The 23,819-nt window shown below is 41.7% G+C and overlaps 1 protein-coding gene across 4 annotated transcripts in view; it reads right to left on the reverse strand.

The window, feature by feature from the left end:
• Nucleotides 1–6,752: 6,752 nt before the first annotated feature.
• Nucleotides 6,753–23,819, reverse strand: part of MAP3K7CL (MAP3K7 C-terminal like) — a 48,037-nt gene continuing 30,970 nt past the window's right edge. For all 4 annotated transcript variants that reach the window (XM_010844661.1, XM_010844659.1, XM_010844662.1 and 1 more), the window contains 2 exons: nt 23,629–23,744; nt 6,753–7,866 (listed from right to left, as the gene is read on the reverse strand). In XM_010844661.1, coding sequence (XP_010842963.1) covers nt 7,686–7,866; nt 23,629–23,744 — 297 coding nt within the window. In that variant the 3' untranslated portion in view covers nt 6,753–7,685. The remainder of the gene's footprint in view (nt 7,867–23,628; nt 23,745–23,819) is intronic.

Raw genomic sequence — 23,819 nt, forward strand, 5'->3', positions numbered from 1 at the left:
GTTCAAAAGCAGAGACATTACTCTGCCAACAAAGGTTTGTCTAGTCAAGGCTATGGTTTTTCCAGTGGTCATGTATAGATGTGAGAGTTGGACTGTGAAGAAAGCTGAGTGCCAAAGAATTGATGCTTTTGAACTCTGGTGTTGGAGAACACTCTTGAGAGTCCCTTGGACTGCAACGAGATCCAACCAGTCCATTCTGAAGATCAGCCCTGGGATTTCTTTGGAAGGAATGATGCTAAAGCTGAAACTCCAGTACTTTGGCCACCTCATGCGAAGAGTTGACTCATTGGAAAAGACTCTGATGCTGGGAGGGATTGAGGGCAGGAGGAGAAGGGGACGACAGAGGATGAGATGGCTGGATGGCATCACTGACTTGATGGACATGAATCTGAATGAACTCCAGGAGTTGGTGATGGACAGGTATGCCTGGCGTGCTGCAATTCATGGGGTCGCAAAGAGTCAGACACAACTGAGCAACTGAACTGAACTGAACTGAACTGAGGGCTTCCCTGGTGGCTCAGATAGTAAAGAATCTGCCTGCAGTACAGAAGGCCTGGGTTAGATCGCTGGGTTGGGAAGATTTCCTGAAGAAGGGAATTGCTACCCACTCTAGTATTCTTGCCTGGAGAATTCCATGGACAGAGGATCCTGGTGGGCTACTGTCCATGGGGTCACAAAGAGTCGGACATGACTGAGCAACTAACATATTCCAAACTTATATTTGTTTATTAGCTCTGAGTTTGGCAACTTTGAATTATGAGTGAAAGTGTTGAAATATGAAGTAAGAGCCCTCCCCCGCCAAAAAAACAGGTAGATCTCAGAAATCTTCGTGAAAAGCAGGATTTTGAGTGTCATTCAATTATATTTGTTAGTGATGACAGTGGAGGTAGCCTTATTCCTGTTCTAAGCCAGGCCACGTGATACCATTAAGGGTTAACTTACTCAAGAAGGAGAAAAATGTTCTCTGAAATGACTTCTCAAGTTAGAGGTAACCCTATACGAATAACCCTATCATCTGTTTAGCAAGCTAAATCTGTATAGCAAAAATGACTCTTTAAAGTATAGCACTCTAAGCAACTTAAAATGAAGTAACTTAACAAAGAAAACTCATAAAACATGTTTCTCTAGAAGATAATGTGTTAACATGTTACCCCTGTGCTTTAAAGTCTTCATTGTTCCCTACTGTTTTTAGGATTTCAGCCAAAATTCTTAATGTGAACGTCAAGGTCCCGCGTTATTCTGCAACATCATCTCATCCCAGACTCTGTATACTTCCCCATGCTCAGCTACACGAGCCTCCATGCAAGTCTTTGAACATGCCAGAGGGCCTTTGCTCGTGTTTCACTCCATCTGGACTCCTTCCCCCTCCTGCTTTCTTTGCCTCTCCAGCTCTTACTCATCCACCAGATCTTAGCTCAGTAGTCCCAGCTTAAGGAAAGCATCCCAGACTCCTATCTCGATTAGATTCTTTTTCTTACATGAACTCATGTGTATGTGCCTTCTAAGTTGCTTCAGTTCAGTTCAGTTCAGTCTCTCAGTCGTGTCCGACTCTTTGTGACCCCATGAATTGCAGCATGCCAGGCCTCCCTGTCCATTGCCAACTCCTGGAGTTCACTCAGACTCATGTCCATCAAGTCAGTGATGCCATCCAGCCATCTCATCCTCTGTCGTCCCCTTCTCCTCCTGCCCCCAATCCCTCCCAGCATCAGAGTCTTTTCCAATGAGTCAACTCTTCACATGAGGTGGCCAAAGTACTGGAGTTTCAGTCACGGCCAACTCTTCTGTGACCCCATGGACTGTAGCCTGCCAATTTCGTCTGTCCATGGGATTCTCCAGGCAACAATACTGGAGTGGGTTGCCATGTCTTCCTCCAGGGGATATTCCCAACCCTGGGATCGAACCCAAGTCTCATGTCTCCTGCTTTGGCAGGCAGGTTCTTTACCACCATCTGTGAAGCCCATATGAACTCATAGACTATATATTTTTTTTCTGGTTGGCACTTACCTCATTTATTTGCTGTAGTTTTTTATCCATTGCTGCATAACATATCACCCTAAGACCCCATGGCTTAAAACAACATTATCATCTCCAAGATCCTGAGATTCAAGAAACAGGAGCAGCTTTGTGGCTGATTCTGGCTCAGAGTCTCTCATGAGGCTGCAGGCAAGAGGTCAGCCAGGCTGCTGCCATTTGCAGTCTCGCCGGGAACTGGAGGACCTACTTCCGTGTGGCCTGCTTTTTATCACGTGTGCCTCACCACGAGCTTCCCAAGTCTCTTCAGAACCAGGCAGCCAGCTTGCCTAGTGCTCCCGATCAAGACAGAGCAGATGAGAAGGAAGCCGTGTGTCTTCATGACCTCGAGTAGAGGACACATACTGCCACTTCTGCTTTATTCTCTTTGTTAGCAACAAGTCATTAAGTCCATCCCACACTCAGTTCAGTCGCTCAGTCATGTCCGACTCTTTGTGACCCCATGGACTGCAGCATGCCAGGCTCCCCTGTCCATCACCAACTCCCGGGGCTTACTCAAACTCATGTCCATTGCGTCAGTGATGCCATCCAACCATCTTATTCTCTGTTGTCCCCTTCTCCTCCTGCCTTCAATCTTTCCCAGCATCAGGGTCTTTTCAAATGAGTCAGTTCTTCGCATCAGGTGCCCGAAGTACTGGAGTTTCAGCTTCATCATCAGTCCTTCCAATGAACACCCAGGACTGATCTCCTTTAGGATGGACTGGTTGGATCTCCTTGCAGTCCACATTCAAGGGGAGGACAATTAGGTTCTACCTAATGAGGGAATTTGGGGATAGATTTAAGACTACCCAGGGTATTTTGGGGGCTTCCTAGGTGGCAGTAGAGGTAAAGAACCCACCTGCCAATGCAGGAGACTCAGATTCCATCCCTGGGTTGGCAGCCCACTCCAGCATTCTTTCCTGGAGAATCCCATGGAATGGATAGAGGAGCCTTGTGGGTGCTACAGTCCATGGAGTTACAAAGAGTCGGATGCAACAGAAGTGACTTAGGGCACACACACGCATGAGTAGGTATTTAAGTAAATGGTTACCTCTTTTACTAGACTAAGGGTTCCTTGAGTACTGGACCCACATTTCTGTAGTTCACTGTGTATCTCTGGCACTTTTCAGAATGCCTGGCAAAGTACAAGGATTCAATTAAAGAGAGAAGGAAAGGAGGAAAGAAAGGGAGAGAAAAAGAAACAAAGAAGGAAGGAAAAGGGAAGGGAAGGAGTGAAGGAACGAGTGGCGAGAGGGAGGGAAGAAGTCAGTTTTCATTTGAATCCCAGCCCTGGTGAACACTGAACACTGTACAAATTCTGGGTCCTTATTTCTGGCTTTGGAGAATGGGGATAATTATGGCTACCTCTCAGGCTGTTCTGAGAAATAATATAGCCAATGTGATGAACCTGGATTGTCTGGCATGGAAGGGGCTCATCAAATGTCACTTCTCTTCACCTTTAGCGACACAGGCCTTCCATCCCAAGGCACCTGGATTCCCCTTCTCACCATGTCTGTCCCAATGCTCCTAGTCTGTGCTCCATCCCTGCTGTTGCCGCCACACACCCTTCCTACTGACCTCCCAACAATTCCTTGTGTCTCTAGTTCCACGCAGTCTGTGCCCTGCAACCATATTCATTATCTTCAAATCCAGCCCTGATCATTCACTCCCTTTTGAAAGTGTTTGTTTTGTCGAAACCCTCCCACAAACAGGGCCCAGTGGAACTTCCCAATTTCATTTCTCACTAACGCCCTCGATATACCCTCTGGGAAGACAGCCGCTCCTCAAGGGGTGGAAGGCTGGCATTGAGTCATTCACTTTGGGGTTCCTATTGTGGCTAATCTGCCCTGCACTTGGTAAATAAATAGTAAACTTCTGTGGAACTGAATTTCAGATCCCTCTTAGTTCCTTGTTTGTACCGAGTTAATAACACATCCCAACTCAGGCACCAGAGTGACAGAGATACCAATACCGGTGACTAGAGATTGGACCTTCAGTCACCCGTAACCACATTCTTCTCATGTCTACACAAACTGGATGGCTCACAAACAGCAAATTCTTTAGCAGAGCAATTACAGAGTATAATGTGGGTTACATTTTTCTTGCATTCAAGTACCTTCATTTTAATACTAACAGAACCTCTGTGCTCATTTTTAATGCTCTATAAACTTTTCATTACTGCTAATCACAAGAACATTGCAAATATATTTGAAGAGAGAAAACTCTTAAATGATTCTGTGTTATATAGATGATAAGCAATGTAAATAAGATTGGGGGGGGCGGGAATTGTCAAATGAATGAAAAAACGAAAATGACAAAGAGAAATTTTGCCTTTAGATTTCCCTGGCAACGCTACAGAAGTAGATGATGCTTGCATATTTTTTTCCTTAATTTTATCTATTTCCATTTATGGTTGTGCTGGGTCTTCGTTGCTGCATGTGGGCTTTCTCTAGTTGCGGTGAGCAGGGGCCACTCTCTGGTTGTGGTACGTGGGCTTCTCACTGAGGTGGCTTCTCTTGCTGCCGAGCACAGGGTCCAGAGCGTGTGGCTCGGTAGTGGTGGCTCACAGGCTCTAGGACTCACGCAGGCTCGGGAGTTACGACGCACTGGCCTAGTCGCCCTGTGGCATGTGGAATCTTCCCGGACCAGGGATCAGAGCTGTGTCCCCTGCACTGGCAGGCGGATTCTTAACCACTGGACCACCAGAGAAATCTTGTTTCCATATCTTAAATAATAAAATCTGCTTAAAACTCACACTCCTATAACGACTCACTGTGTTGTATACCTGAAACTAACATGACACTGTTAAAAATCAACTATACTTCAATTTAAAAAATATTAAAACACATACATGCAGACCTAGAGAGATGCTGGCTTTTGAGTCATGAATAGATACCTTTTGGGAATATAGTAAAATTTCAGGCTGAGACTGATATGAAAACTATTTAGATATGCAGAGATATGAAAATTATTTACTTAGTATCTCCTTAACATAATAACAAGCGTGTTCAAGTACTTTGACCCTGTAAGATTATTTTCATTCTAGTAGAGTGGAGAGATTTTGGAACTTCATTTCCCTGCTCCCCCCCTGCCGTTTTCTATAAGGTGCCATGACTGCTTGAATTCTGTAAATACGTGTAACCTTCTTCAGGTGGGCAGTGAACAAAAACTAATCCTTGTATATAAAGATCAGTAACTTACCATTGATCCATTCCATTAACCTTAGAAACATATAAATTTAGTGAACAAATCCTCCTCTATATTAGTATTTATGTCTTGAGGTTACTGAAAAAAGAAGATTCTAACAGGATAATAGGGACTTTCACCTTTGGTTAAATGTTTGTTTTGTTGCTGTTTTTTTGTTTTGCTTTTGCTATCTTTGGCATTTTATTTTTGCTGTTGTTTTAATTGGGGTATAGCTCCCTTACAAGGTGGGTTTCTGCTGTACAACGAAGCAGATCAGCCATATGTATACATACATCCCCTCCTTCTTGGACCTCCCTCCCACTCTCTCCCCATCCCACCCACCTAGGTCATCACAGAGCCCCAAGCTGAGTACTCTGCACTCTACAAAGCAGCCTAAGGGTGAATAGGCTCGCATAACATTTCAAATTTGAGATCCATCAAAAAGCTTCATCTTACAAATGAGAAGGCTGGGGCTGAGGATGCTAAGGACCTTATGAAAACACAGCACAGGACAAGAAACCCATGGCCCTGCATCGTGTTTCCCCTTGGCATTTGCCCGACCGTCCAGTGATTAGTCTAAGGTACATCGACCTCAGCACCATTGGCACATTGAAAGTGAAAGTCGCTCAGTCGTGTCTGACTCTTTGCAACCCCATGGACTATACAGTCCATGGAATTCTCCAGGCCAGAATACTGGAGTGGGTAGCCTTTCCCTTCTCCAGGGGATCTTCCCAACCCAGGGATTGAACCCAGGACTCCCACATTGCAGGTGGCTTCTTTACCAGCTGAGCCACAAGGGAAGCCCAAGAATACTGGAGTGGGTAGCCTATCCCTTCTCCAGGAGATCTTCCCAACCCAGGAATCGAACCGGAGTTTCCTGCATTGCAGGCAGATTCTTTACCAACTGAGCTACGAGGGAAGCACAAGTGCAAGTGAAAGTCGCTCAGTCATGTCTGACTCTTTGTGACTCCACGGAATACAGTCCATGGAATTCTCTATGCCAGAATACTGGAGTGGGTAGCCTTTCCCTTCTCCAGGGGATCTTCCCAACCCAGGGATCAAACCCAGGTCTCCCACATTGCAGGTGGATTCTTTACCAGTTGAGCCATAAAGGAAGCCTGGGCCAAACAATTCTTCATTGTTGTGATCTCCTGTGCATGGCGGGATGTCCAGCAGCATCCCTGGCCTCTCCTCTCTAAATGCAAGTAGCATTCCCCATTCTAGTCATGACAATAACCAGAATTTGCCAAATGTCCCTTGAGGGCATCAACCCCAGTTAATAACAACTGGTCTACCCCAGGCCATCGTAGTGCTTTAATCAGTTATTCTGTTTTATGTTTTCTGAGCAAATACTTTAAGACATTAATGCATCATTCCAGGATACAGCTCTAAATTATTTATATAAGAAACCACAATCTTATCAAGAAAAGAGACTTCACTGCTTTTTTGGCACTTGCAAATACAACTAAGAGCAAATTCTGACTAGGGTTAGCTTATGCCAACTTTTAGCATACATTAAGGTTAAAAAAAGGAACAAAATACAGACTGGAGAATTTTGATCCATGTTTAATGAAAAAGAAGTTACAAGAATAGAAATGGACATAAAAGAAAGAGATCAATTTGGGGAAACATTGTGATAGAACAAGGGAAGATCATATTAATCCTGAATTTACTCATGTATTCTTATTAGTCATCATTGACCCAAAACATCTCCTTAAACCCAAAACAGAGGGGTAGTTAGAATTTTACTGATGTTTACATGGGAACTCACCAAAGTAATGTCTGTTTCCCCCAGAACACACACAGGCAAAGGCAGAAATGTTTACCAGGAGGTAACGTGGCATGAAGAAAATGCACCTTTATCAGTTTTTCCTTACAACAGCAAGTTAGCACTGTGAATGTGCACTCACACAAACATGCTTGCTGCTAATATTTTCATGAGAAAGCTTTTATGATATGCAACAATATATTCTTAGTGCAATCAATCATTGAGGGATTAAACCTAATGGTGAACATAAATATATGCAGTGAAGTTTCTGACAGTTCACACTGGAGCACAGTTGAAATATTAAAGACATGAAATTTAAAAATACTCTGATGTGAAACTACAGTGAACATCTTACTAGTCTGTTTCATGGCTGAATTCTGCTCGTGATTCTTAGTAGAAACAGTCAATGTTCTTTGTCATTTTCTGCCCAGATATATACAGTATGATCATACCTTGCTAAATAAGGAAAAAAAATGTTTTGAAACGAATTATGATCTATAAAAACATCTGGTAAAGATTTGCTTTCATTATCTTATTTAAAATAAAATAGCCCTTCTGTCCAACTAGACTGGCAAGCATGCAATTCATTAGTGTAGACCTTGGCCGTGTGTGTAATAAGGAGAAGCAACAGATTTTACTCGCTATCCCTTTAAAATAAAAAATCTTTTGGCCAGTGCACAGCAGTCACCAACCTCTTATGCTCACACTGAATCATGTCGAGTTAGGACGAGCCCTGTCTCTTCTGATACTGTATTCTCAGTTTCTCCAGTTGTTCTACACACTGGGACTGGGCCAGCTTCAGTGTCCGATTCTCCTCCGTCAGTGCCTCGAATTCCCGAGCCAGCTGAGCGGCATCCAGCTTCTCCTTTTCTGCCTGATCCAGCTTGGCAATGAGCTCCTTTCTGAAGATGCACGGGGCAGGTGAGGCAGAAGCACAAAACGTAATGAAACAAATTAAATTACACAGCAACAGCATACTGGAAGCCGAATATGTCATTCCGCTCTGCTAAATCGGACCCATCTCTGCTTCTCCAGTGACTTAGGGTCATTTTTCTAGGTTCACAAATGTTTGCTGCCTTTATTTTATCCCAGCACCTCTATTAGGTATATCCCAAATACTTAAAATACACTTTCGAAAAGCTCAATAAGTCCATCAACAGTCAGAAAGGTGATCCTTTAAAGAGTTCAACTAACTGTAAATGTTACCACTATTTTGGAGAAAAAAGCAGAAAAATTTGTTTACAACTTAAGATGCTACTGTCTTAAGGGCAGGGGGACTATAGTTTGTCCCTTATCTATTAACAAGTTTTGTCCTCCAAGTTCAGATATTACTTCTTTTGTTTTCTGAGTTTAACAAACCTTGACTAAGTTTTTTCGAACTAAGAAATCTCAGTTGCTTCCTGCAGGTTTTATTTTCCATGTCTTTCTCTAGTCCTTACGTATATCTTGTCACTTTAACTACAAAATGACGTATCCACATTTGGTGGGAGTCTGACTTGAGAATTCAGGAAGTAGGCTAAGGTTATTGGAGGGAGCCTGTGGTGATAACGCCTTAAACACAATCAGTTTTCAATAAATATTTGTAAGTAATTCATTGATATAAATACACATAATAAGGAGGAGAAGGCAATGGCACCCCACTCCAGTACTGTTGCCTGGAAAATCCCATGGGCAGTGGAGCCTGGTAGGCTGCAGTCCATGGGGTTGCTATGAGTTGGACATGGCTGAGCGACTTCACTTTCACTTTTCACTTTGATGCATTGGAGAAGGAAATGGCAACCCACTCCAGTGATCTTGCCTGGAGAATCCCAAGGATGGGGGAGCCTGGTAGGCTTCCATCTATGGGATCGCACAGAGTCAGACACGACTGAAGTGACTTAGCAGCAGCAGCAGCAGCAGCAGTCCATGTTTAGATTTAATAAATTGGGGTGGGGGGCACACGATCCCATGGACTGTAGCCTGCCAGGCTCCTCCCTCCATGGGATTTCCTAGGTAAGAATCCTGGAGTGGGTTGCCATTTTCTATTGCAGGGGATCTTCCCAATCCAGAGACTGAGCCCGAATCTCTTGCATCTCCAGCATTGGCAGGCGGATTCTTTACCACTAGCGCCACCTAGGAATCCATTAATAAACATGACAACCCAAAACAGGTCCACTCCCCTTATATGTGTCGGTTAATCCTAAACTAGATTTAACTGAATTCTCCTTTACCTCCATATAAGGGTATGTCACATTTCTTCCTCCTCTGTAGGAAAAAGTGCAGAGACCTGGAACATCACTTGAACCAAGTGATCAAACTTGACATTTCTAGTAACGAGATCAGTAGATGTTGCATACATCACAAAAGACCCTACATCTTTTCTGTGGTGTGTGCATGCTGTGCTGAGTCGCTTCAGCCGTGGCTGACTCTTTGTGACTCTATGGACTGCGGCCGTGCATGCTCCTCTGTCCATGGGATTCTCCAAGCAAGAATACTGGAGTGGGTTATCATGCTCCTCCAGGGGATCTTCCCCACCCAGGGACTGAACCCACATCTCATCTCCTGCATTAGCAAGCAGATTCTTTACCACTAGCACCACCTGGGTATTCCTTCCAAAAAATGCAAATACCAGACAACCTCAAATTGAGGGAAATGCTAAAAAAAATAGCTAGCCTGTACCCTTCAAAATGTTAAAAACAACTCTTTCACATGTTAAAAAACTAAAGAGAAATCAATATGCAATTCTGGACTGGGAAAAAAAAAGCTCTGAAGGACATTATAGGGAAAGCGATGCAATTTGTTGTTGCTGTTATTTAGTCGCTAAGTCATGTACAACTTTTTGTGACCCAAGGACTAGCCTGCCAGTCTTCTCTGTCCATGGGATTTCCCAGGCAAAAATACCAAAATGGGTAGCCATTTCCTTCTCCAGGGGATCTTCCAGACTCAAGAATCAAACCCATGTCTCCTGCATTTGCAGATGGGTTCTTTACAGTTGAGCCACTAGGGGATGCAATTTAAATACAGGCTATGAATTAGATAACAGTACTGTGTCAATGCTAAATTTCTTAATTTTAATTATGGTACTGAGGTCAAGTGACAGGATGTCCTTGTCCTTAGAAAACATCACTGAAGTATTTAGGACAAAGGAGCATAATAGAGATACAGATACTGATTGACATACACATATATATCTGTATATATATGGGATTCCTTGGTGGTTCAGACGGTAAAGCATCTGCTCGCACTGCGGGAGGCCCAGGTTTGATCCCCAGGTCAGGAAGATCCCTTGGAGAAGGAAATGGCAACCCACTCCAATACTCTTGCCTAGAAAATTCCATGGATGGAGGAGCCTGGTGGGCTACAGTCCATGGGGTCGCAAAGAGTCGGACACGACTGATCGACTTCACTTTCACTTTTCACTATTTATCTGTATATATACATGTGATATAGATAGATACATATCCTACCTCTCTAAGAGAGAAAGAACCCCAGCAGTGTGCAGCTTTTGGGAGAGGGAGAATAAAGCACAACTGGGGAAATTTTTAATAACTGCTGCTAAGTCACGTCAGTCGTGTCCGACTCTGTGCGACCCCATAGACGGCAGTTCACCAGGCTCCCCATCCCTGGGATTCTCCAGGCAAGAACACTGGAGTGGGTTGCCATTTCCTTCTCCAATGCATGAAAGTGAAAAGGGAAAGTGAAGTTGCTCAGTCATGTCTGACTCCTAGCGACCCCAGGGACTGCAACCCACCAGGCTCCTCCATCCATGGGATTTTCCAGGCAAGAGTACTGGAGTGGGGTGCCAATGCCTTCTCCTTTAATAACTAGTGAATGCAATAAAGGAAATATGGGGATTCTTTATATCATTTTTGCAACTTTTCTATAAATTTGAAACTGTCAAAATAAAGTTGCCTTAGAAAAAGGGCAAAAAAGCAAATAAGAATAGAAGTTCTAGTATTTTCTTCCTGCATTCAATGGACTACCGTGTGTACCCAATTTGGTGACCACTGAGCAAAACCAGGCATTGGAAAGAAACACCCCAACAGGGACAAAGGGAAGATAACCTGAACACTGATACGCATACACACAAAGTTCCTTTGGGCTCTAATTGGTCTTTGAATCTTCCATGGTATTTAGAACACAAAGGCTCCCAAAGACAAATTAGAAGTTTGGGATTAACATATACACACTACAATATATAAAATAGATAAATACCAAGGACCTACTGTAGAGCACAGGGAACCATACTCAAATCTTATAATAACCTATAATGGAAAAGAACTTGAAAAAGAATTTATATGTGTATATATACATAACTGAATAATTTTGCTGTACACCTGAAACTAACCTAAAATTGTAAATCAACTATACTTAAATGGTTTAAAATGGTTTTTAAAAATGGTTTGAAAAAAGAGTATAGGGAATTCCCCAGCAATCCAGTGATTAGGACTTCACATTTCCCCTGCAGGAGGCATGGGTTTGATCCCTGATCAGATTCAGTGAGGCCAAAGAGGAGAAAAAAAATATAAAGTCTGCAAGAAAATACTTGTTGATTAAATATAATTGGAGAATAAGGTACCTCAGGGTCAACACATGTTTTAAAGATAAATAGAAACTCGAAGTACTTAATCTAATTGGGAAAAGTCACACACCTATTAAGAAACAGATGTGAATCGAACCTATTCTTCTGATTAAATGTTTGAGGTTCTTGTCTCTAAACTTAACTTAAGCAATAAACGTTAATAATTAAATGTTAGTTAAGTTTCTTATGGGCTTCCCGTTGGCTCAGCAGTAAAGAATCCACCTGCAACGCAGGAGATGTGGGTTTGATCCCTGGGTTGGGAAGATATCCTGAAGGAGGGCATGGCAACCCACTCCAGTATTTTTGCCTGGAGAATCTCATGAACAGAGGAGCCTGGAGGGCTACAGTCCATAGAGTCACAGAGTCAGATACAACTGAAGCAACTGAGCATGCACACACAGTTTCTAATGTAACTATCTTAAAGAAAGTGAAGTGAAGTCGCTCAGTCGTGTCCGACTCTTTGCAACCCCATGGACTGTAGCTTACCAGGCTCCCCCGTCCATGGGATTTTCCAGGCAAGAATACTGGAGTGGGTTGCCATTTCCTTCTCCAGGAGATCTTCCCAACCCAGGGACTGAACCCGGGTCTCCTAGCAGTGGTCAGCCACCAGGGAAGTCCTGAAGAAATTTCTTAAAGAAATTGATCGGTAAAACTTATGTAAGTAAAAAGAGACATGCCTTCAAATCCCTCACCCATCAGATCATCTATTCCTGTTCTTTTCATCTCTTCAAATTAACTGTGTCACACAAACAGTGGCTACTGTCCAGGTTCCATATCTGATCTTGTTTAAAACTCCTGAGGACATTCATTACCAGTTTTAACTGGTAGGGAAAATAAATCACAAAATCACAGATTTTACAACTAAAAGGAATGGTCGTGATTGTCTAATCCAATCTTCTTGAGTTGGAGAAAGTCAATAATAATTTATTCCTTACTGGAATCAAGAAGACTCGATTGATAGATTTCTAAATTAGTTTCATGTATTTGATAAGCAGTTATACATCTATTTAATGAATACTGTCAAAACATCTGTTACCTCCTGTCCAAGACCTAGTTATATAGACAAGTTGATGCTCATCCATTGTGCTGTGCTGTGCTTAGTCGCTCAGTCATGTCTGACTCTTTGTGACCCCATAGACTGTAGCCCGCCAGGTTCCTCTGTCCATGGGGATTCTGCCGGTAAGAATACTGAAGTGGGTTGCCATGCCTTCTGCCAGGGGATCTTCCCAACCCAGGGATCGAACCCAGGTCTCCCATTTATATAGACAAATTGATGTTCATCCATTAGCAATTCATAATTAAATCCTGGCACATCAAGCTACAAAGATAATCATAAATAGATGATCTGAAGAACAAGTCAATATGTATAATTGACTAGATAGGGTCTTGCTTTGATTTCTTATTTATCATTTCTATCATTCCCTTCAAAAGAGTTTGATAAAGGTGCAGAAGACCATCATCAGAGGAATCTTATTTCTGATGTCAAGAACCTGTAACACAGTTTTCCACATGAGGTACCTCAACAGTGAAAAGGTCATAACCTTGGCTGCACCAGAGATCATCTATTGTCTCCATCCTAAGCTGCATGCTTGGCAAAGGTTTTATTTGCTAAAACAAATAGGAAAAGGGGAAATCCTAGTGAGTTGGTAGAAAAAACTTGAAGACTTTCTGTAAAGTAATTCCAAAATGAAGGATATTCTTTATCTTATAGGAGGTTGGAAATAGATTCATCATTAGGACAAATATTTCTCTGCTTCTGTGAAGACCACTACTATGACTCTTCAAACTTTCAAAGCTGACTAAACATTTTTATTTGGAAAAGAAAATCCTGGCAGGTTAGCCCCTAGGAGCTAAAGTATTAATTTTAGATAATAAAGTAATACAATACGATCTCTATCATGGGGAGACTTTTAGTTTAAATAAAGATTTAGACTGCACTGTTAGTGATTCTCGAAAGATATGTGCACTTTGCTGTTGAGTATCTAAGTCCAGTTGGATTCTTTTCAATCCCATGGACTGTAGCCTGCCAGGTGCCTCTGTCCATGGGATTTCCCAGGCAAGAGGACTGGAGTGGGTTGCCATTTCCTTCTCCAAGGGTGTCTTCCTGACCCAGGGATTGATCCCACATCTCCTGCATCTCCTGCGTTTGTAGGATGATTCTTTAAAGGCCCAAATCTTTATGACTGGGGCACCAGTGGAAAGTGTAACCTCGTAGTCTGATGAAATCTGGGATACTGGGATTTCACATAAAGCTCAGTCCTAAAATGAAAGAATCCCCTTGACCACATCTCTGCCTCTTGGAGCAAAGTGAAGAGTCAAGACACTTCTTTGGCCCTTCTACTCATTCACGCAACACATATTTGTTGAAATCCTATTGCAAACCAAGCCCTGTCCTCCATTCTCGATTGCTTAGTTAGTCTCAGAAGTGTATCTCCCCTGTTGGAAAACGAACACAAATCCTACAACTTACCAAAAACCATCTTATCTGTATTAGACATCTTAGGAAAGAGGGTCAGATTTCGTTCCCTCATTACTACATACCCTGCAAACACTTGTGGAGAAATATCCTCATTCACTGTTTCTTTATAACTCTGAAAACCTACTTTCTGAGGGCTGTGTAAATACTTCAGGAAAATATGCTGGGAATGAAAAAAAGCGAGGTTTGGTTTTCAACGTTTGCTAACTGTGGTACTGTGGGAAGAAAACTTCCCTGAAGTCAAGCAAGTGAAACACATAAAACTGAACTTCCACCATCTGGCCCTTCCCTGCCCCTCACCCTCTTTGTCCCGTCTTTGAGAGTTTCCCCAGAACACAGGTTAAAAACCTCTGAGTTCCAAAATGTAACACAGGAATATCACAAAGAAATGAATGTTTCTGGTGAGATAGAAAAACCTCTTGCTGCTGGAAATTTCAAAACAAATTAAATACCATAACTAAAAACAAATCAAAATAGGGCTGTTTCTAAACTGACTTTACAAATTGCTTACACTCCATTTTCCTCCATCCCAATATATTCTCCTCAAGTGAGATATTGCTCCCTCAAGCATCATTTTAAACACTTTAAAAAGATGTGAAGGGACTTCCTTGGTGATCCAGCAGTTAAGACACTGCACTTCCAATGCAAGGGGTGTGGGTTTGATCTCTGGTTGGGGAACTAAGATCCCACATGCCATGCAGAGCAGCAAAAAAAAAAAGACAAGAACTGCTGATCAGATGTTAATTGTGGTATTCCCCCTATGAAAACCCTTTTCTAAAGTTTTGCCATTAAAATTATATATCCTTTTTTTTTAACTCAATAATAAAAAGACAACTCAATTTAAAAGTGGGCAAAGGATCCAAATAGACATTTCTCCAAGACGTCATAGAAATGTCACAAAGCACATGAAAAGATGTTCAACATTTTTAGCTATCAGGGAAGTGTAAATCAAAACCACAAAGAAACATCATTTTATAGCCACTAGTATGACTATACGGAGAAGGCAATGGCACCCCACTCCAGTACTCTTGCCTGGAAAATCCCATGGATGGAGGAGCCTGGTAGGCTGCAGTCCATGGGGTCGCTAGGAGTCGGACACGGCTGAGCAACTTCACTTTCACTTTTCACTCTCATGCATTGGAGAAAGAAATGGCAACCCACTCCAGTGTTCTTGCCTTGAGAATCCCCGGGACAGGGGAGCCTGGTGGGCTGCCGTCTATGGGGTCGCACAGAGTCGGACACGACTGAAGCGACTTAGCAGCAGCAGTAGCATGACTATAACCAAAAAGACATAATAATCGTTGGCAAAGATGTGGAGAAATTGGATCGTTCATACGTTTCTAATGGGAATATAAAATGGTGTAGCCATTTCAGAAACAGTCTGGCAGCCCCTCAGAAGGTTATGGGGCTTCCCTTGTGGCTCAGCTGGTAAAGAATCCTCCTGCAATGCCGAAGACCTGGATTCAACCTCTGAGTTGGGAAGATCCCCTGGGGAAGGGAAAGGCTACCCACTCCAGTATTCTGGCCTGGAGAATTCCACAGACTGTATAGTCCATGGGGCCACAAAGAGTCCGACACGACTAAGTGACTTTCACTTCAGAAGGTTACACGTGGGACTATCACAGGACCCAGCAATTCTCCTCCTAGTAAAAGTGAACGGAAAAGATACATACCCACAAACACTTTTACATGAATGTTTGTAGCAGCATTATTCATAATAGCCAAAACTTCAAAGAATCCAAAGGTCCATCAACTGACCAATGGATAAATAAACGTGGTATAACCGTACAGTGGAACATTATTTGACAATAAAAAGAAATAAAACACAGTTGTATCTCATTTTATTGCACTTTGCTTTATTGTGCTTCACAGATACTGTATTTTGCTTTTCTTTTTTTTTTTAACATTTGCTCATTTTGTGTCTCTCTATTACATTTTGGAAATTCTCAAAATATTTCAAGCTTTTTCATTATTACTGTATTTGTAATGGTAACCTGTGATCCATGATCTTTGATGTTATTATGTAAAAAGACCACTATTTTATGAAGGTTAGCATTTATTAGCAATAAAGTGTTTTTATATTAAGATATGTACTTTTTTGGGTTTCCCTGGGGGCTCAGCAGTAAAGAATTCACCTGTGGTGCATAAGCTGCAAGAGATGCGAGTTCAGTGTCTGGGTCAGGAAGATCCCCTGGAGAAGGGAAAGGCAACCCACTCCAGTATTCTTGCCTGGAGAATCCCACAGACAGACTGGCAGGCTACAGTCCATAGGGTCACGAAGAGTCAGACACAACTGAAGCAACTTAGCATGCACGCATGTACTTTTTTAGACATAATGCTGCTACACATTTAATAGATTACATAGTATACTTAATAGATTAATAGTATAAACATGAAAGTGAGGTGAAAGTGAAAGTTGCTCAGCCGAGTCCGACTCTTTGAGACCCCATGTACTCTACAGTCCATGGAATTCTCCAGGCAAGATCACTGGAGTAGGTAGCCTTTCCCTCTTCCAGGGGATCTTCCCAACCCAGGGATCTAACCCAGGTCTCCCTCATTGCAGGCGGGTTCTTTCATACTCACTGGGAAACCAAAGAATTTGTGTGACTCTCTGGTGCGATGTTCACTTTACTGCCCATGGTCTAGAACCAAACCTGCAATACCTCCAAGGTCTGCCTGCACTGACACATGCCTCAACACAGATGAACTTCGAAAATATCACACTAAGTGAGAGAAGCCCGTCACAAAAGACCACATACCACGTCTCTGAATGAGAAATGCATGATTCCATTTCTCTGAAATATCCAGAATAGGCAAACACACAGAGTCAGAAAGTAGATGAGTGGTTGCCAGTGGCTGGCAGGAGGAAGAGGAATGGGGACTGACTACTCAGTGCATCAGATTTGTTTTTGGGGGTGATGAAAATATTCTAAAATTGTGATGATGGTCGCACAGCTCCGAGTCTACCAAAAACCCCTGAATTGTTTCTTTTGTTACATAACATTTTTCAACCCAAATTTTCTAAGAGTTTACCTCTTTTCCTGATATTCTAAGTCAATCTTCCCACCACCACCACCCTAGCCACACCCCACAACATGTGGGATATTAGTTCCCCGAAGAGGGATCTAACCCTCACCATACCCTCCCCGCAATGAGTGGAAACTCAGAGTCTTAACCACTGCACCACCAGGGAAGCCCCTCTAAGCCAAACTTTTAAACACTACAGCACCTAACACAATTTTTCTTACATAGAGCAACAAGTGATTTCTCCTCTGAATGAGATAAAACACAAAGCAAACTTTACTATTATAAATTTAAGTTTATTATTTTTTAACATATTTTAAAAATACGTATTTAATAATAGTATTATTAGTATTTAATCGGAGAAGGCAATGGCACCCCACTCCAGTGCTCTTGCCTGGAAAATCCCATGGATGGAGGAGCCTGGAAGGCTGCAGTCTATGGGGTCGCTGAGGGTTGGACATGACTGAGCAACTTCACTTTCACTTTTCACTTTCATGCATTGGAGAAAGAAATGGCATCCCACTCCAGTGTTCTTGCCTGGAGAATCCCAGGGACGGGGGAGCCTGGTGGGCTGCCGTCTATGGGGTCACACAGAGTCGGACACGAATGAAGTGACTTAGCATAGCATAGCATTAGTATTTAATAATACTAAGTTTACTACAAACTTTACTGTTATAAGTTTAAATTTTAGAACTAATTAGAGTTTAACTCTACCTTTTCTTTTTTTTTTTTTTTTTTGCTGTGTCGAATGACTTGCAGAATCTTAATTTCTTGACAGGGATTGAACCCAGGCCCCCTGAAGTGGAAGTGCAGAGTCCTAACCACTGGACTGACAAGGAATTCCCAAAAACACATTTAAGACATGCAAACAATTCAGTGATAAATTTCAAATGTCATAAAATATCTATGGGAGATTTGGGTTGACATACACACATTACTATATGTAAAAATAGATAGCTAATAAGGATCTACTGTATAGCACTGCTGCTGTTAAGTCACTTCAGTCGTGTCCGACTCTGTGCAACCCCATAGATAGCAGCCCACCAGGCTCCCCCGTCCCTGGGATTCTCCAGGCAAGAACACTGGAGTGGATTGCCATTTCCTTCTCCAATACTGTATAGCACAGTGTACTACTATACAGACTTCTCAATAAGTCTGTAGTGACCTATATGGGAAAGAATCTAAAAAAGAGTGAATATATGTATGTGTGTGTATATATATATATATATGAATATATATATATGTATATGTATAACTGACTTACTTTGCTATTGTAAATCAACTATACCACAATAAAAATTTTTTAAAAAATACTAAAATAGATAAAAATGGAATCCTAAAATATGTTCAATTAAACCCACAGGATGGCAAGGAAAAAAACAAAGGAAATGGCAAGGAAAAAAAAAACAGAGGAAACAAAAAGAAAACAATAACAAAATAACCAACTCAAGTTTATAGCCCAACAAAAAAAAAATCTCATTTCTATGAGTATCCATTACGTACACAAAATTTATATGTGTTCTATAAAAATGCTCATAATATTTATTGAAAAAAGTATATATATATGTTATGTTACTATATTTGTACTTATATAAATATATTTATTCACATACAAAAGGGTTAGGAAAAAATAGGCAAAAATGATAGTAGAGTTTTGCAAAGCTGTCAGAATTATTGGTAAATTTTTAAAGCTTTCAGTAAAATTGTCTTTTTTTTTTCAACTGAGAAGAGAAAACTTCCCAATGAAAGTAAGAAGCAGCTGTTTGTATATCACTGGTCAATAAACCAGAAACTATTCTTTAAATTAAATTCACCCTATTGTGAGTTTGTAATCTTAGAAAATGTTTGATTCTCTTTATCCACCCAACAGACAAGATTTAAAATAATATATAATCAACTCTTCTCTCCCCTCTGTGAAGTCTCTCAAACTAGATCCAGGGAGACCCCCTCTGGAGACGAGAGTGAAGTTCAGTTTAACCTGTGCCCACATGGCTCCAACATGTAAAAACTCTCTCTTAAACACCTGGGTTAATATGGACAGTGCCCCTCTCAGTGTGGTATGGAACATTCACTGCACAGCTGAACGCAGTGGCTGTTCTTTTTTTTAACGCTTTATTTTGTACTGGTGTTATAGCCAATTAACAATGTCGTAGAGTTTCAGTGGACAGCAAAGGAACTCAGTCATATATATCCATTCTCTGGATGTATATATATCCAGTCATAGATATAGATATATCCAGAAGCAACGTAATCAGTCACATTTTATTAAATATAGGGAAGAAATGCTCATCCAAATGATTGAAAAATGAAGAGCTGATTTATTTCAGTCAAATCCATTTGGTCCACTCTATTTTGACTAAGTATTAACAACCTCAGATATGCAGATGATACTACTCTAATGGCAGAGAGTAAAGAGGAACTAAAGAGACTTTTTTTTTTTCCCTTTAAAGAGCCTCTTGATGAGGGTGAAATAGGAGAATGAAAAAGCTGGCTTAAAATTCAACAACCCGAAAACTAAGATCATGGCATCCGGCTCCATCACTTCATGGCAAAGAGAAGAGGGAAAAGTGGAAATAATGACAGATTTTATTTTCTCAGGCTCCAAAATCACTGCAGCCACAAAATTAAAAGACAATTGCTCCTTGGAAGAAAAGTTATGACAAACCTAGACAGTGTATTAAAAAGCAGAGATATCACTTTGCTAACAAAGGTCCATCTAGTCAAAACTATGGTTTTTCCAGTAGTCATGTATGAATGTGAGAGTTGAACTATAAAGAAGGCTGAGTGCCAAAGAATTGATGTTTTCAAATTGTGGTATTGGAGAAGACTCTTGAGAGTCTCTTGGACTGCAAGGAGATCAAGCCAGTCAATCCTAAAGGAAATTAGAGTATTCATTGGAAGAACTGATGCTGAAGCTGAAGCTCCAATTCTCTGGCCACCTGATGCGAAGAGCCAACTCACTGGAAAAGACCCTGAAGCTGGGCAAGATTGAGGTCAGGAGGAGAAGGGGACGACAGAGAATGGGATGGTTGAATAGCATCACCAAATCAATGGACATGAGTTTGACCAAACTCCAGGAGACAGTGAAGGACAAGGAAGCCTGGCATGCTGCCGTCCATGGGGTCACAAAGAGTCGGACACAACTTGGCAACTGAACAACAATCTTGCCTAAACACAAAGACCATTTAGGAGAATATCTGTTGCAAAATGAATTTCTACTTCAATAAAATGAAAGTGAAGTCACTTAGTCGTGTCCGCCTACCAGGCTCCTCAGTCCATGGAATTTTCGAGGCAAGAGTACTGGAGTGGTTTGCCATTTCCTTGTGGCAAACGCTTTACCATCTGAGCCACCAGGGAAGCCCACTTCAGTAAAGTGTTAAAAAAAAACAACATGAACCGCACAAAGCCTTTGTAGGATCAAGCTCATTTTTTTACAAATATAAAACATAACCATACTTCCAGTTTTAACAATTTATCTTAGCAATTCTTTACTTCTGATACTGACTCCATATTTTAAATACAGACCATACAAATTACAAATAAAAAATACTACATGGTGGATATAACGATCTCCTATAATCGGCCACTGTAAATCACCCCAACTCATATTTTACCCTATGCTCAACTCCCTATTCAGTGACTGGGATACAAAGAGAAGTTAAAGGGTATCGAGCTCTGCAGGGAGCTAGACAGAATCAGAAAGACAGGACATACAGTTCAGTAATAGTGATAGTCGCTCAGTCGTGTCTGACTCTTTGACCCATGAACTGTAGCCGACTGTAGGCTCCTCTGTCCATGGGATTTCTCAAGCAAGAATACTGGAGTGGGTTGCCATTTCCTTCTCCAGGGGATCTTCACGATACAGGGATCAAACTCAAGTCTCCTGCATTGCAGGCAGATTCTCTACCATCTGAGCCCAGTCAGTGAGTAACTACTGATAACACTAGCCTACAAAAAGTGCCCAAAGAATCATTCCAGTAAGTTTTTCTTCACCCAGGAAAAGCGGTGGGGTGGTTGGGGAGGGATACAGGCTAAGTTCTTTTCAAGGGTAGCGTTTGGACAGATGAAGAGGAACGAAGGAGACTCTAGACAGAGCCTGATGTGAGCAAGGGCACTGAGGCAGGAAAAGTGAATAGGCGAGAACGAGCTAAAACATTCTGCAGAGGTACTAAGACCATACTGAGGCAGATCTCACAATCTAGGCGGAGAACTTCATGTCCTTCTCCAGCAATGTGAAACCACAGGCAGGGAAACCAGTTAGAATATTACACTGACCAAGATTTGAAGTAACAAGTCCCAATCCCAAATGGCAGAAACTGGAATGAATAAAAAGGACTTTGAGAGACTTTACCAAAAAGAAAGGAAAAAAATAATCAAAGAATCTGGTCTTTGTCTAAAATCTAGTGAATTACTTAGGGAGAAAAAAAAAGATAACATCATGATTTCAAGAAAACTCCAAACCCTTCCAAATAGGCTTGAGAGAGGAAATAAGATGAGTTTTGCAGAAACAGCAAGAATATGCTTCAATAAGAGAGCAATGAATCACTCTCATATTGTATTATGAGATCTCATAATGTTGTCCTATTGTATTTTTTGATGCAGCATATAAAAATATACACTTACAAAACATATAATTTAGTGGGAAAGTCTTGTATTGCCACCCCCCCAAAAAAGCTACACATGCGGCTAATTTAAATAACACTATAACTTCAGTCTAAAATATTTATTATTTACAAATAAATACATAATTTATCTGGGGCTTTTTTTCCTGTCACAACACCATAGTTAACACACACATACACACCAACTGGAAGATACGTTTATAAGCCACTGATAATACAAGTCCTCTCTTAACTTCATCACTGGTTACATTATTGATAGGCATCTTCAGTTCCTTTATGACACTTTTTGAAGGACTCAGATTGTATGCAAATGTACAATCGAAGCATTCCAACCAATTTGTGAAAACTCTTTAGACCAAAAAGTAAGTCTCAGACATACAAAGGAAAAGTTGTGTTTCTCATCTCCTCATGAGCATCTTTCAATGCCCTATAGCCAAAAGTCCAGGTATGACTTTATGTTTGAAGGAAAGTAAGGAAGTAAGAGGGCTTCCCTGGTGGCTCAGAGGTTAAAGCATCTGCCTGTAATGTGGGAGACCTGGGTTCGATCCCTGGGTTGGGAAGATCCCCTGGAGAAGGAAATGGCAACCCACTCCAGTATTCTTGCCTGGAGAATCCCATGGACAGAGGAGCCTGGTGGGATACAGTCCACGGGGTCACAAAGAGTCGGACACAACTGAGCGACTTCACTTCACTTCAAGGAAGTAAGAAGATATTTGCAACATGCCAACTGGTCTCAGCATAAATGATGTCCGACCCTAAAACCAGTGCTGCTCCCCACCATATTATCCTGTCCAACTACCATTCTGGGGAGTCTTCAAAGGGTCCCGAGAGCTTCATAAATCTCTCAAAACAAAATATGTTTCCCTTAGAGTCATTTAAAAATTATGCTTTATATAAGTATAAATATAAATATGTTGTGATACCATGTATCACTGCAGTAGGAAGAAGAAGAGCAGAAACTTAAAGACTCACAATATGTTTGGATTATGTGTCACTCATTCACCGAAACTTGATTCAGTATCTACACGCTATGTATTGTGCTTCAGGAAAATGATGGTGGGAAACACCTGACTATCCTCCCTTTTTAGGACACTTGCCCTTTAGCAGGAGATGCAAATATCCATCAAAAGATCTCCCTAATAAATGTGTAAGTACACACTGACCAAAGCTATGAAAAAAAAGTGTCTGATGCTTTGAAAGGATGAAAGAACGGGGATCACCGAGTTGATATCGGCAGAATTTAGTGCAATCAAGAAAATGGATACATGTATGGCTGAGTCCCTTTGCTGTCCACCTGAAACTGTCACAACATTGTTAATCGGCTATACTCCAATACGAAGCAGAAAATTTAATATAAAAAAAGGAGGAGAATTCAGAAGCATAAAGTTATGAGTAGGTAAAGTGAGAATGCTTTAATTAATAAACTGCCTAACTCCCTTCAGCAGAACTTTAATGATAATAGAAGCTGTGAAGATAAAAAAAGAAAAAGAAAACTTACTGGACTATTGAGCTATAAAATACAGTTAATCAACTAACACATTTACCTTATCCCAAGGAGCCATCCCAGTGGCTTCTCTACCTAAGGTGGGCATGCCAGCATTCAAGCATTAATTAAAATCCACCCTAAGACAAAGTGCCCTGGGCCTTTGAGCACATTCTCAGGGAACACCACGTGGCTCCAGGCGGTATTTTAGCATCTTTGATTTCCTGAATTAAAGAATGCTCGTTAAAAGTTAAGTTTTGAGTAGGACACACTGCCCTGGTTCCTCTGGCCGGTCTCTTTCATCCAGCACAGTTCCTCTTTATCACTCCTAGAATCACAGATGAAGGCACAGAACCCTGAACCACAGAAAGTTCTCCTGCCCACCTGTCTCCTTCCCTCTCGCCCCCACGCTCAGCCTGTCCTCCCCTACCGTCCACCGTCCATGAGCAGCAGTCAGCGGTCAAGGATGAGGGTCCCCGGGGGCGGCACACTGCTTACTTTCTTTCCTCCAGCAGGGCGATCTCCTTTTTCACCTCGCGGTATTCTTCTGCTATCTGGCAGTGCTGCTTGTATACCTGCATGGATTCCATGGAGTCATGACAAGGCGGCAGAGGCTTCACCAAAAAAAAGAAAGAAATCAGTCCATTTCCTTGTAGCAGAATAAATTGCCAACCACTGTGCTATCCTGG

Source organism: Bison bison, unplaced genomic scaffold, assembly GCF_000754665.1.
Source record: "Bison bison bison isolate TAMUID 2011002044 unplaced genomic scaffold, Bison_UMD1.0 scf7180017864204, whole genome shotgun sequence".
Lineage (NCBI taxonomy): Eukaryota > Metazoa > Chordata > Mammalia > Artiodactyla > Bovidae > Bison > Bison bison.